The sequence below is a fragment of the Eublepharis macularius genome, chromosome 19 (assembly GCF_028583425.1).
Source record: "Eublepharis macularius isolate TG4126 chromosome 19, MPM_Emac_v1.0, whole genome shotgun sequence".
Classification (NCBI taxonomy): Eukaryota; Metazoa; Chordata; class Lepidosauria; order Squamata; family Eublepharidae; genus Eublepharis; species Eublepharis macularius.
In genome coordinates, this window is record NC_072808.1 from 7,181,893 (window position 1) to 7,195,843 (window position 13,951).

The window sequence follows — 13,951 nt, forward strand, 5'->3', positions numbered from 1 at the left end:
GCAGTAGGGGCCTGCCGTATCAGTTTTCTAGAGCCCACTGTATTTATTCCCACAATGGGCTTTGTTGCTAGTCAGAAATAGATGACAAAATGCATTTAGTGCTCTTTTGCCAAAAGGCCTGGATCTAATTCTGGACCCTGTTCCCTCCCTATTCCATTCCCCAGGATGGAGGCAGTAGGCACCTACCTTCCAGAACAGGGTTTGACTGCAGCAACTGTTCCTTGACCCGGTTCACTTGCTCCCCTTTCCCACATACAGCTGCCACATAGGACATCACTAGCTTGCTGGCCTCTGATGAAGAGAAAGCACGGGGCGTCTCAGCGACTGAAATATTCATGGGGACTGGGGGAGGGCTGGAAGCACCTTACGCTTCCTGTGTGCTTGTGACACGCCACTTCCTTCAGTCTTTGCTTATTTGCAGATTGAATTAATTTTAACTACATGCATATTTGACCATTACTAAGAATTGCCTTGCTAATCAAAACAAATCCATATAATCTGGCATTCCACCTGAAAAAAAAATACAATCAAGGCTATGTCAGATCCCAGTAGTGGAACCCTAGCATTCAACAATGAAATAAATTTGTGTACAAAAACATCACAGGAGAAAAGATGAGTTAATCTTTTGCCTCATGCTCATATAACCCAAAAAAGGCCTTTGAATGCTGGAAGGATATGATAGCTTTCCCCACCCCCCAAGAACACATCATCTGAGGGCCAAGCTACACATGACGAATGACACTTGAACGGCAAGTGGATTGAGTGGAGGGCAAGTGAACAGGGAGAAATACACTTGCCGTTCAAGTGTCATTCGTCATGTGTAGCTTGGCCCTCAATCCACTTGCCGTTCAAGTGTCATTCGTCATGTGTAGCTTGGCCCTCAATCCACTTGCCGTTCAAGTGTCATTCGTCATGTGTAGCTTGGCCCTGACTTGCAACCCATGCTGGACAATGATATCCTTCTCTCACAAGCATTGGCAAACCTTGGCCGTTTCCACACGGCTTACCTGTGCTCGTAACGTCCTGGTAGATCGTGCAAAAAACGCGGAAGATCACATTTCCTTGCGTGAGATTAGCACGACGTTGCGTGACATTGCGCAAATCTCGCAAGGAAACGTGATCTTCCGCGTTTTTTGCGCGATCTACCGGGACGTTATGAACACAGGTAAGCCATGTGGAAACAGCCCTTTTCTTGCCCACAGATAGTTCCCTAACCTTAAACAACTTCTCACTCATAATGTTCTTCCCGACATTGACATGGACTCTTGGACTGGAGTATGCAATAAACCAAGATGTCCACTCTGTCCCCATATTTACTCTGACAGCACAATCACTGGACCTAACAACACCAGTTATACTATTTCAGTTTCATTCATTTGTTCAACTTCCAATATTATTATATATATATATATATATATATATATATATATATATATATATATATGGACATAAACTTTACATTAGAAATCATATAACTCAAAAACTAGCAGGAGAACATATTAATCTTCCATAACGTTCCATTGCTGACCTAAAAGAAAACTTAAGGTAGTTTGAAAGAACATCTGTTGCTTGTTGTGTGTACACTGTACACTCTTTCCAGTTTTGGCTGTAGCAAACAGGTTCTGTAAGTTGTTAAGGTGTTTCAAAAACCCGAAAAACGTGTTTAGCCAGAGGCAAGAGTGAGTCTAAAGAGACACATGCAGGGCTTTTTTTTCAGCTGGAACACGGTGGAACGGAGTTCCGGCACCTCTTGAAAATGGTCACATGGCTGGTGGCCCCACCCCCAGATCTCCAGACAGAGGGGAGTTTAGATTGCCCTCTGTGCCGCTCCAGCAGTGGGGTGGGGCCACCAGCCATGTGACCATTTTCGCTGAGGGCGATTTAAACTTTAAAAAATTTCCCCCTTGTTCCAGATGACCCAAAGTGATGTCATTGTGTGGTCTTGTGCTGGCAACCCACTGAGTTCCACCACCTCTTTTCCCAGAAAAAAAGCCCTGGACACATGTGTACACTATAGGAAATGTAACCTCTGTCCAACCACTTTCAATTCCCTTAAGGGTCAACTCTAGCAATGTCGAAACTAGTCAGCTCTCCTAAACAAATGTATCCCATAACCCCCCATTTCAGTTTCTAAACACCCCTTTCACCTCCTCATTGCTTCTATAATCCTGATCTGTGCACTTTATAAGTCCACATCTAGCAATTTAACTTGCTACCCATCAAAATTCATGCCACAAGGCATTTAGTCTCCCAGGTGCTCCAGAAATTATAAATCTCATCTCTTCAACCAATTCTTTAGGCCCGTTTGTCTTTCATTTTGCTAACTGGCTATTGCTATGTCTGTCATCATTATCCCATTATCCACCCTGGCCCAACACTCTCCTTCCAATAATGTTTTCTTGTGCAATGACTTCCCTTAAAGACCCATCCTTTACTCACCTGTTTTTCCAGCTCCACTCTCACCGGTGATAAGTATGCATTGGTCTTTATCTTGGTCTCTAAGGGAGTGGTAAGCATCGTCAGCTATGGCGTAGCTATGTAGAACAAAGAGAAGACACATTAGAAAGGTCGTCTTCTCCTACCAATAGTCCTTCCCACCCCAGTCCTTGGGGTTTTGATTCCCACAGAGTCTTACTTACATATGGGGCTTTACTGCAAAGAAGTTACAGTTCTTATACTGTTCCACTGTTTCTTCTGAGTAAATGGGCAGTTGCTGATACGGGTTCACGGACACCACCACATTCCCGATGTAAGTCTGAGGCAGGGATATTGTTATTAACAATATGCACAGAAAGGTAGGTTATCTATACGACCATGATGGCTAGGTTTTTATATGTGCGAAAATGGAAAAGTACAGTATTGTCTTCAATTGAGGACTGGATTCTGAAAAAGACGGAGTTAGCAGAGATGGTTAAACTTACAGTCCTGATCAGAGATAAAACATTGGCCATTTCCACACGGCTTACCTTATTCTGCAAAATAGTGAAATCTCGCACGAAATCTCGCGAGAAGACGCTGTCATCGCGTCTTCTCACTCGATAACAGTGTCTTCTCACGTGATAACAGCGTCTTCTCGCGAGATTTCACGCGAGATTTCGCTATTTCGCTAACTGGAAACCTTATTGACTTTCTGCGTGAGACGAGGAAGAACGAACTGATGATTTGTGGTTTTGATTTCTAAGAAGATTAATTTGGGAAAAATAAATAGAAGGGGGGCAGTATTGAAAAGGAAAATTTAGGAGATATTAAAACTAAAAGAACAATGCTTGTTAAAATATGATGGATGTTGTAGAGAAAAAAAGAAAATGAAAAATGTATTATTTTTCTTTGTTATTTTCCGTCTTTGTTCTTCTTTTTCTCTTTGTATTCTTTTTTTCTTTAATTTTTTTCTTCTATTTCTCTGCCCTTTTTACTGGGCTTTTAATCTTATTAATTAAATAAAAAGTAATTACCAGCGCAGAGGGCAATCTAAACTTCCCTGTCTGGAGATCAGGGGGCGGGGCCACCGGCCATGTGACCATTTTTAAGAGGTGCCGGAACTCCGTTCCACTGCGTTCCAGCTGAAAAAAAGCCCCGATCCCTGCAACAAAGCACCCTGTGAGGTATGTGGGGCTAAAAGAGCTCTGAGAGAGCTGTGACTGACCCAAGGTCACCCAGCTGGCTTCAAGCGGAGGAGTGGGGAATCAAACCCGGCTCTCCAGATTAGAGTCCTGCCGCTTTTAACCACTACATCAAACTGGCTCTCATGCTGAAAGGACTGTTTAATGGATATTATCTTTTCTTTATTTGTTGGCTCATTTGACCAAAGATCTCAAGCTCAGAACTTATAACCCCTATATCCACAAATTAAAAACAGCCTACAGCGGAACACACATATAGAATCACCACAACAAAATTATCACAGATCTGCATCTTAACAGAATATGAGAGCAAAGATAATATATAAATAACATAAAATATTTATTCTGAATAAAATAAAAAAAACATTCTGCCACACTTGCTATCGGGATGGGTAATTATGTGAGATATGGAAGGGAATCTAGCATGCATGTGCTGATACTAATTATATATATATATATATATATATATATATATATATATATATATATATATATATATATATATATATATATATATATATATATATATATATATATTTAAATCCACAAAATATCTCTAAAGGGAAAAATGATAGGTGAGAAGGCAGAATCTATTTACCAGAACAGGAATGATCCATGATAAATATGAAGCATTTGAGACCAAGGCCATTTCCACTCATCTTTCCCCCTCACGCAAAATTGCACAAAACTCACAAAGAGACAGCATCTTCATGGCACAATTTCCCATCATGACTCCATTTCGTGGCGCAACGACATCAGAAATTGCGCCATGAAACAGAATCATGATGCAAAATCGTGCCATGAAAATGCCATCGTTCCATGAGTTCTGCGCAATTTTGCGTGAGGGAAAGACGTGTGGAAATGGCCCCAGTGCGTTGCAGTTGTTAGAATGGCATAGCGGTACTGAATTAGAATCTAGGAGAGCCAGGTTGAAATCCCCACTTGCCACGGAAATTTGCTGGGTGAGCTTGGGCCAATCACACACTCTCAGCCTAACCTACCTCACAAGGTTGTTTTGAGGATAAAATGGAGAAGGAGAATGATGTAAGCTGCTTTGAGTCCCCATTGTGGGAAAAGTGGGGGATAAATAAAAGAAAAAATTAATTTGTGCATAACCCCTTTCACTAGCATGCAATATACCGCTTCTCCTTAGCACTCCATCCCCTGCCCATGTGCTTCCACGATCATAGAATAATTGGGCTTGGTTCTCATGCTATATGAAATTTCCAAACCTCCACCGTCCCATCCTAGATTGGAAAAGTACCCATCCCATTTATTCCTCATCTCCCTCCTCCATCTTACATAGATTTCCTTATGTCGGAAGCGTTCCTCCAGGTTTTTCAGCAATGTATCTTCTGTCAGCGGGTCCAGCAGCACCAAGTCTCCTACCCCAACAGTGTTGAGTAGGGACAGGTCAGTGTCCATGGCTTTCTGGGGAAGGGGAGACAGGAATTCCAAATAAAAGCACCAGCCTGTGAATTAATGAAACAGTTTGATTAGTCCAGATGATTTTACCACCAGAAATTGGAGAGAGAATGTGGCGTAGTGGCTAGAGTGATGGGTGAGGATCTGGGCGACCCAGGTGTGATTCCCTGCTCTGCCATGGACAGTTGCTGGGTCACCTTGGGCCAGCCACACACCCTCAGGCCAATCTATCTTGTTGTGACGAAAAATGGAGGAGATGGAGGTATAAATGAAACTAAAGGTGAGGTATAAAAGAAATTTAAAAAGTAAAACAAATAAAATATTCTTTCCCATTGTGAAACATACAAACCCACTTCTTCAAGAATGTGATGGTCTCTGGCTAATAAACTTTGGTCCAAGCTACACATGACAAATGACACTTGAACAGCAAGTGTATTTCTCCCTGTTCACTTGCCCTCCACTCAATCCACTTGCTGTTCAAGTGTCATTCGTCATGTGTAGCTTGGCCCTTAGTTGTTGTTATAAACCCTCTTCAGGGTCTTGATGGGTTGTACACAAGACACATATCCCAGTGTAAGCCAAAAGAAGTACTTCTGTACTGAAAAAGTTTGTCCACATCTCTCTGGCTGATAGATAACTCTGTTCAGATACTGATGTCATGGATACAGCTAGAACTAGAGAAGAACAGTTGCCGAATTTGACCAAGAAAGTCATAGACGATTCTCTTACAGAGAAACAGGGCTAGCCCTGCCTTATGACTAGACAGGCCACAAAGGGAACCTATAAGCCTAGAACATAAAAACACTGGAGTGGGTTACAAAACTGAGGAGTAACACACTTGTATGGCTACTAGATCAAATCATGCCTGAATTGTCCCTAGGAGGTAAAATGACAAGACTCAGGGCCAAGCTACAAGTGATGAATGACACTTGAACGGCAAGTAGATCGAGTGGAGAGCAAGTGGAGGGCAAGTGAACAGGGAGGAATACACTTGCCGTTCAAGTGTCATTCGTCACCTGTAGTTTGGCCCTAAGGCTATCGTACTTCGGTCACACCATGAGAAGACAAGATTCTCTGGAAAAGTCAATCATGCTAAGAAAAGTGGAAGGCAGTAGGAAAAGAGGAAGACCTAAAGGGAGATGGCTAGACTCAATAAAAGGAGTCATGTCCTCCAGTTTGCAGGATCTGAGCAAGTTTGTTAATGACAGGACGTTTTTGGAGGTCTTTCATTCATAGGGTCGCCATAGGTCAGAGGCAACGTGATGGTATATAACACCTACACATGGCCTTGTGTAGATTAGAAGAGCCATCTAACTTGTGTCACTGTATAGAATGTATTTAAGGCCCAGAGGCAAAGAGTGTCTGAGGGCCAAACTACAAGTGACGAATGACACTGGAACGGCAAGTGTATTCCTCCCTGTTCACTTGCCCTCCACTTGCCCTCCACTCAATCCACTTGCCGTTCAAGTGTCATTTGTCACTTGTAGCTTGGCCCTGAGAATGGCAGGAATGTCTAACTTCATAGAAGCTGGAGATATTACTTAAGGATAGATATATTGGTTGAGGGTCAAATAGAGATGCCAGATCCTCCAGTGGGTGTGGAGGATCCCCCACTCCCACCCTCTGTCCCCCACCACAGCTCACCTGGCCAGTGGGGGGGGGAAGCAGGGGAACGGACCTCCTGGGGCAGCATAACAATGGGCCAAGCTACAAGTGACGAATGACACTTGAACAGCAAGTGTATTTCTCCCTGTTCACTGGGGGCCAAGCTACACATGACGAATGACACTTGAACTGCAAGTGGATTTAGTGGAGGGCAAGTGAACAGGGAGAAATACACTTGCTGTTCAAGTGTCATTTGTCATGTGTAGCTTGGCCCTTGCCCTCCACTCAATCCACTTGCTGTTCAAGTGTCATTCGTCACTTGTAGCTTGGCCCATAGTCACTCATCATCGTGCCACCCAGGAGCACTCTCAAGGTTTTGGGCGGGCTGGTTTGGGTCCCGAGAAATAGTGAGTGCATAACTATGCCCCCTTTGCAGTATCTACCCATCTGCCAATCAGCATGCAGAGAGAGCCATTTCTGCTATCCCTCCAGTAACTACGGAGTACCTTTCCTCTGCAGATTTGCTAAAATCCAAAAATGGAGCTTCTTTCCAGAATCCTTGTGCAAACTTTAATGTTGACGGCAAAGGTAGCGTGGGGTAATATTTATTTTGGCATATAGCATTTTTTAAAATGCATCCTTTTATTTTCCTGCTTTTGTTGCATTGTAGATTTAAATTCTGGTTATGCAGCAGAATACAAATACTCCAGCTGAGTGAACAATTGCAACAAAAATTTAAAAGAGCCTTGTCATTCCTAAATGACTAGCAGACTTATTATGGTACAAATTTTTGGACACTGCAGCAAACTTTGCCAGAGAAATGGCTATCCTTGATTGCTACTGTCATCCAGCTGAGAAGAACACTTCACGCATCTAGTAAAGCGGGCTCTAGCTCATGGAAGTCTATGCTGCAATAAAGGTGTTAGTATCGAGGTACCACAAAACGTTTGGTTGTTTTAATTTATAAAGAAAAACTGTAACTGTAAATATCCCATAATGAGGAGCAGGAGCAATTCAGCACCATTACAATTGCAACCCACCCCCCCCACAATAGTCTGCAAGGAAGCAGCCGCTTGAGGAAACACATGCCAGGAAGGCCACAAGGTTGCTAGCTCAGAAGTGCTTTGTGAGGGGCTGCCTGGCTCCTCTTCCCCCGCCATCCTGCAGAGCCAGGCCAGCTGACAGGTGTTGGCGGCTCAGCTTCCTGCTCGGAATCAGGGGTGGCTTTGCCAGCCTGGGGGTGCTTCCCAATGGTATGAACCTCTTAACTGCATCACATCAAAGAAAGCCTCTGAAAGACTTTCCTATACTACTGCGATGATGGAGTGCTGTGACTGGAAACTCAGGGCCAAGCTACACGTGACGAATGACACTTGAACGGCAAGTGGATTGAGTGGAGGACAAGTGAACAGGGAGAAATACACTTGCCGTTCAAGTGTCATTCGTCATGTGTAGCTTGGCCCACAGAAGGATGGAAGGCTGAGGGCCAAGCTACAAGTGACGAATGACACTTGAACGGCAAGTGGATTGAGTGGAGGGCAAGTGAACAGGGAGAAATACACTTGCTGTTCAAGTGTCATTCGTCATGTGTAGCTTGGCCCTAAGTGACCTTGGTCTAGTCACATACTCTCAGGGCCAAGCTACACATGACGAATGACACTTGAACGGCAAGTGGATTGAGTGGAGGGCAAGTGAACAGGGAGAAATACACTTACCGTTCAAGTGTCATTCATCACTTGTAGCTTGGCCCTGAGTAAAATTCAAGGTGCCTGAAAGCGCTCTACAGCCCAGGGCCCTCATATCTAAAGGACCTCATATATATCTCTGCGTGTCTACTATAGTACTCAAACTGCCACCTACCGGATCCTTCTCTACTTCAGGGGATAGACCACCTAGCATCAACTTGAGCCTGTAGCTCCTGCTTTGCAGATTGGACTCCCTGAGGAGGTGAAAGGATAAGATTGCCAACTTTGGGTTCAGAAATTCCTGGAGATTGGGGGTGGTGCCTGGGAAGGGTGGGGTTTGGGGAGGGGAGGGACCTCAAGGTGGTATAAAGCCACACAGTCTGGCCTCTAAAGCAGCCATTTTTCTCCAGGGGAACTGATCTCCAAAGTGTAGAAATCAGTGGCAAATCCAAGAGATTTCCAAGCCACACCTGAAGGTTGCCAATTCTACGAGGAGAGCAGTGTCATTAGAAATCTGCAGGACATGCTACAGAGCAGGGACATTTCATTTGCCTAGGCAAATAAAACAGACAACTTCTGCGGGAGAGGGGGGTTACCTGAGGTTTAAATTGGTATGTTTTAAGCGGCCTTGAGGCACGAGAGAAGGCAGGATATACATATTTTGAGAAATAAATAAATAATGCTGATCCCTTTAGTGTATCTGAAGAATTTCACATATGTGGCCATGTTACAGTCTTTACAACAACCTTATCAGGTAGGACAGTATTGGTGTCTTCATACTGAAAGAAAGGGGCTTGCCTTTTTCCCATTTCCGATACGCATCACTGCCACCACCACCTTAACCATTATGGAAAATCAAACTCTGAACTGAAGTTAAGTTAGATGAACTGGAAACCTGAGTGTTTCGGGTGTCTTCTGCCTCTTATTTACCCTTCTGAGGGCCAAGCTACACATGACGAATGACACTTGAATGGCAAGTGGATTGAGTGGAGGGCAAGTGAACAGGGAGAAATACACTTGCCGTTCAAGCGTCATTCGTCACTTGTAGCTTGGACCTCAGAAGCTAAGCAGGGTCAGGACTTGGATGAGTGACCACCAAGGAAGACTCTGCAGAGGAAGGCAGTGAGGAACCACCTCTGCTTCTCATTTGCCTTGAACGCTCCATGCTGGGATCACCGTAAGTTGGTTGCGATGCACTCGCACACCCAGTCACAAGAATGTGCCACACACATGAGCTGTATGTCGGAAGTCTAGGTTGGCTCTATCTTTAAGCCAAGGAACACTATGAGCAAGTTTTGGAAGGAAGGCAGAAGCTTTTGGAAATCTACCATGACCCAGAGCAGGATCTACCAACACGTCTCAATAAGCCTTTAGCCTACTCCGTCCTGATCCAGAATAAACTATGGGCCAAGCTACACATGACAAATGACACTCGAACGGCAAGCGGATTGAGTGGAGGGCAAGTGAACAGGGAGAAATACACTTGCTGTTCAAGTGTCATTCGTCACGTGTAGCTTGGCCCTGAGAGAGCTGTGACTGACCCAAGGTCACTCAGGGCCAAGCTACACATGACGAATGACACTTGAACGGCAAGTGGATTTTGTGGAGGGCAAGTGAACAGGGAGAAATACACTTGCTGTTCAAGTGTCATTCGTCACGTGTAGCTTGGCCCTCTATTAGGATGAGATACTGTGGCAGGTTCGGCTGCTGCTGCTGTCACTAGGAACTGCATGAAACACAAATAAGAAAACGCAGCACCTGGCTCTTTGCAAATCCTTCCGGCTATAAAGCCTTTTTTTATAGACAGGATAATGTTTGTGCTAACAGGAACCCCTCGATTGGTGCTGCTGACGTGGCTTTATCAGGCTTTCTCACTGAGTCTCCTCTGGGGTAAGCAGCCATCAGCTCACTGCAGACAGCCCCTAAATGCTTGGCTCAGCAAGACCGGCATGGCAATCGTTGGGCAGTGCCAGGAAGAAAAGTCCTTGCTGGCTCCTCACTGTCCACTCCGGCCCCGGCCCGGAGTCTGGTTGGCAGAGCTACAATTTGGCCCTCCAAGTGGGCTGATTTCCCACAGTCCCTTAGGACAGAGAAAGCCCTCATGTTTTATGCAAGGGCGGAACAGAGTTTAAAACAAATTGGGAGGGCATCTGAGTGATTAGCATGTTGTTCCAACATGAAATATTAAACATGTCCCAAATCCTATCCCTTCCACGCATAATATTTACTGGCATTTTCCTGTTTCAGAGGTTTAGAGAAAAGCAGGGTAGGGTAAGTGCTGAATTTGGCCGCTTGGTAGTTAACAATATTGCAATGAAATTCACTAAGAAGACTTAGGATTTGCCTTTGAAAAAACAGAACCTCAGGGGCAAAAAAGAGGATAGGCTGAGGGCCAAGCTACACATGACGAATGACACTTGAATGGCAAGTGTATTTCTCCCTGTTCACTTGCCCTCCACTCAATCCACTTGCCGTTCAAGTGTCATTCGTCATGTGTAGCTTAGCCCTGAGAAAGATGGCTGGCTGGATCTGCCCGTGGTTTTTGAAATATGACCTGCAAGATGCAGGCATTCTCTAATCCAAGTCAGAACAGCATTAGGTGTAAGATGTGGGATTTAATCCTTCTACCTATACTTACCTAATTTTCAAAATCAAAAAGAGTCCAGTAGCTACTACAGACTAACACGGCTAACTCCTCTGGATCTATACCTAATTTTCAGTGCCCCCCCCCCTGAACTCTGGCATTGCATACTGGACAGAGTGGCTGTGGGCATAAGAATACTTTCTTGGGAGTAAGCCCCATTGGGGGAAAAAAGGGGGGGGTTAGTTTTCATTAGATTTGCTTAGGGTCGCTCCCTAAGGACCTGGATCGATCTCTCTCTCTCTCCCTCTCTCTCTCTCCCTCTCTCTCTCAACCTAACTTACCTCATACAATATGAATCACGTTTATGAGTTATATTTTGCAACATGAATTTGCATCCACCGCTGCTCTTAAAAGGAACACGAAGTACAAACCACAAAGACCGCTGACATTAAACAAGAAACAAACCAGTAAACCGATAAAAGTAAATAGACTTACTTTCCTCACTCTTAATTTTGTTTTTTTACGTTGGGAGGGGGCTCTTCCTAAGGTGCCACGCCCCATATTTTTTACGTTAAAAAAAATCAGTGTCTGCTTCTCATTATCTCCTCAGACTAAATCAAAGAATACAGAGAAGAGTTTCCTCTGATAAATAAGAAAGCAGGTACACATGGAGAGAGGTATGCCCTAAGGTATGCAGAAGCCAGTCTGCTAAGATAAGAACCAACACCTCAGACTGAGGGCCAAGCTACACATGACGAATGACACTTGAATGGCTAGTGGATTGAGTGGAGGGCAAGTGAACAGGGAGAAATACACTTGCTGTTCAAGTGTCATTCGTCATGTGTAGCTTGGCCCTCAGTCCAGAACCAACTCAGTAGACAGCTTTAAGACAGGAGAGACATGATTTTTTTTTCCTGAGCTTTGGCTGATAAATCTGCTATCTTCTGCACTATAAATGGAAACTTCTAAACTGTCTTCAGGGGCACTCCTGTGTAGGGCAAATTAATTCCAGTTCTAGATCAGAGATAAAGTGCTACCAGATGAAGGTTTTTTAAAAACATACACCACCTTTCTATGTTTAAATTTTTTAAAAAAACATACACCACCTTTCTGAAGAGCCCCGTGGCACAGAGTAGTAAACTGCAGTACTACAGCCCAAGCTCTGCTCACAACCTGAATTCGATCCTGGCAGATGCCAGGTTCAAGTAGCCAGCTCAAGGTTGACTCAGCCTTCCATCCTGCTCAAGGTTGACTCAGCCTTCCATCTTTCCGAGGTGAGTAAAATGAGTGCTCAGTTTCCTGGGGGTAAAGTGTAGATGACTGGGGAAGGCAATGGCAAACCACCCCCTGAAAAGTCTGCCAAGAAAACGTCATGATGCGACGTCCCCCCATGGGTCAGTAATGACTCGGTGCTTTCACCTTTACCTTTCTATTACAAAATAATACTCAAAGTGGCAATGTAGCTGCCATACACTGGATCAGAGAACCAGACCATATACCTTAATGCTATCTACTCTGACCAGCAACAATTCTCCAGGATCTCCATGCAGGGTTTTTTTCCCCCTCCCCAAACCTTGCAACCTGAGATCCTTTCAGCTGGAGATGTCAGGATTTGAATCTGGGGCTTTTAACATGTAGAGCACATGTTCTGCTATGCTCTCACACACAACCTGCAGTCTCAAAAGGAACAAGCGTGCATATACTGAGGATGCAGGATAGGTCTATCAGCGGCGACTAGCCATGGTGACTAAAGAGAACCTCCACTTTCAGAGGCAGTAAACCTCTGAAGAAGAGTGCTAGGAGGCAACTTCAGGGGAAGGCTTCACAGCCTCTGTGCCGTTGTTGAAGCTCCATAGTAACTGACTGGTGAGACATGATGCTCGACTAAAGGATTACTTGCCTAATCCAGCAGGGCTCTTCTTACATTCTTATATTGGGAAATGCTTGGAGAACACCACAAGGTATAGTTACAAGAGGGGATGCAACAGAAGTGCCGTAACAACTACATGGAAAGCACCTCTAGACAGGACTGAGCATGCACCCTGCATCACCTATGACAACTACACGTGAACATCTTGTCCTGCGTTTATCTTCTGGAAAGTTATAGCCAATCGGGGATAAGCACACCTCTCTGTGACAGCCACGTGTGATGCTCTTCACGCACAGGCCGCCTGCCCATTGCTGTGCTGTAATGCTCTCTCCATGATCATTTTTCCAGAGTGTGATTAAAACACAGCCTCTAATGAAAGAGGACATTGTTTGGAAGCAACATTATTTTAGATACACAAACGCCACTTCCTTGGCTTCCTGCCAGATCCTACAACCATATATAATAACCGGATCTGTAATCAGATTCCCTCTATTGTTAAGGTCAAGAGATCAGCGCACCATCAGCTTTTTTTTAAAAAAAAACCCACCTGCCTTTATAGCACTATATAAAAAAGCCAACCTTCACCTTTGATTTATAAGGCTGCTCATGGACTCTGCACTGCTGCTATAAAAAAGCAGGAACCTTATCAGTCCGACTTGAGTAAAGTTCATCTCTGAAGGGAACTTTTCATTCCCTTTTTAGGTCTGAAGTTTTTCAAAAGGGCTGGAACGAGGTCGGCAAGGGATGCCGTTCCTACATCCAACAAACAATGCCCGTCAACATGCAAGTCTAATTGCAGCAGGGCTTAAACACTGAAAATGTTGGACAAATCCATTCTAAGGTATGAGATTGTACTCTGTCCCCAGATAGCTTTGACTTTGGTCTGCAGGGCCATGCCTATCTGGAGGACCAAGCGGCCTCACTTATTAGTTCACTTACAGTGAAGTCCTAGGCAGAGTTATGCTCTTTTGAGCCCATTGATTTCAAAAGATTTTGAAAAGTGCAACTGCTTAAGACTGCCCTACAGGACTAGAATTATTTACTTTGATTAGCAGCTGCCCACCAAGGGCTGATTCCGCACACGTTGGATAATGCACTTCCAATCCTCTTTAGAGATCATTTGGAACGGAATTTTTCGAGTGTGAAACAAAAAAATCCACTT

The 13,951-nt window shown here is 44.3% G+C and overlaps 1 protein-coding gene across 5 annotated transcripts in view; it reads right to left on the bottom strand.

Moving 5' to 3' along the window:
- Positions 1–13,951, bottom strand: part of LOC129346175 (unconventional myosin-Ia-like) — a 62,294-nt gene that overhangs the window by 45,609 nt on the left and 2,734 nt on the right. For 4 of the 5 annotated variants that reach the window (XM_055003481.1, XM_055003480.1, XM_055003479.1 and 1 more), the window contains exons 2-5: positions 4,923–5,092; positions 2,640–2,755; positions 2,440–2,534; positions 187–291 (exon numbers count right to left, since the gene is read on the bottom strand). In XM_055003481.1, the coding sequence (XP_054859456.1) occupies positions 187–291; positions 2,440–2,534; positions 2,640–2,755; positions 4,923–5,045 (439 nt within the window). In that variant the 5' untranslated portion in view covers positions 5,046–5,092. The remainder of the gene's footprint in view (positions 1–186; positions 292–2,439; positions 2,535–2,639; positions 2,756–4,922; positions 5,093–13,951) is intronic. The other variant, XM_055003478.1, reaches the window with a different exon arrangement.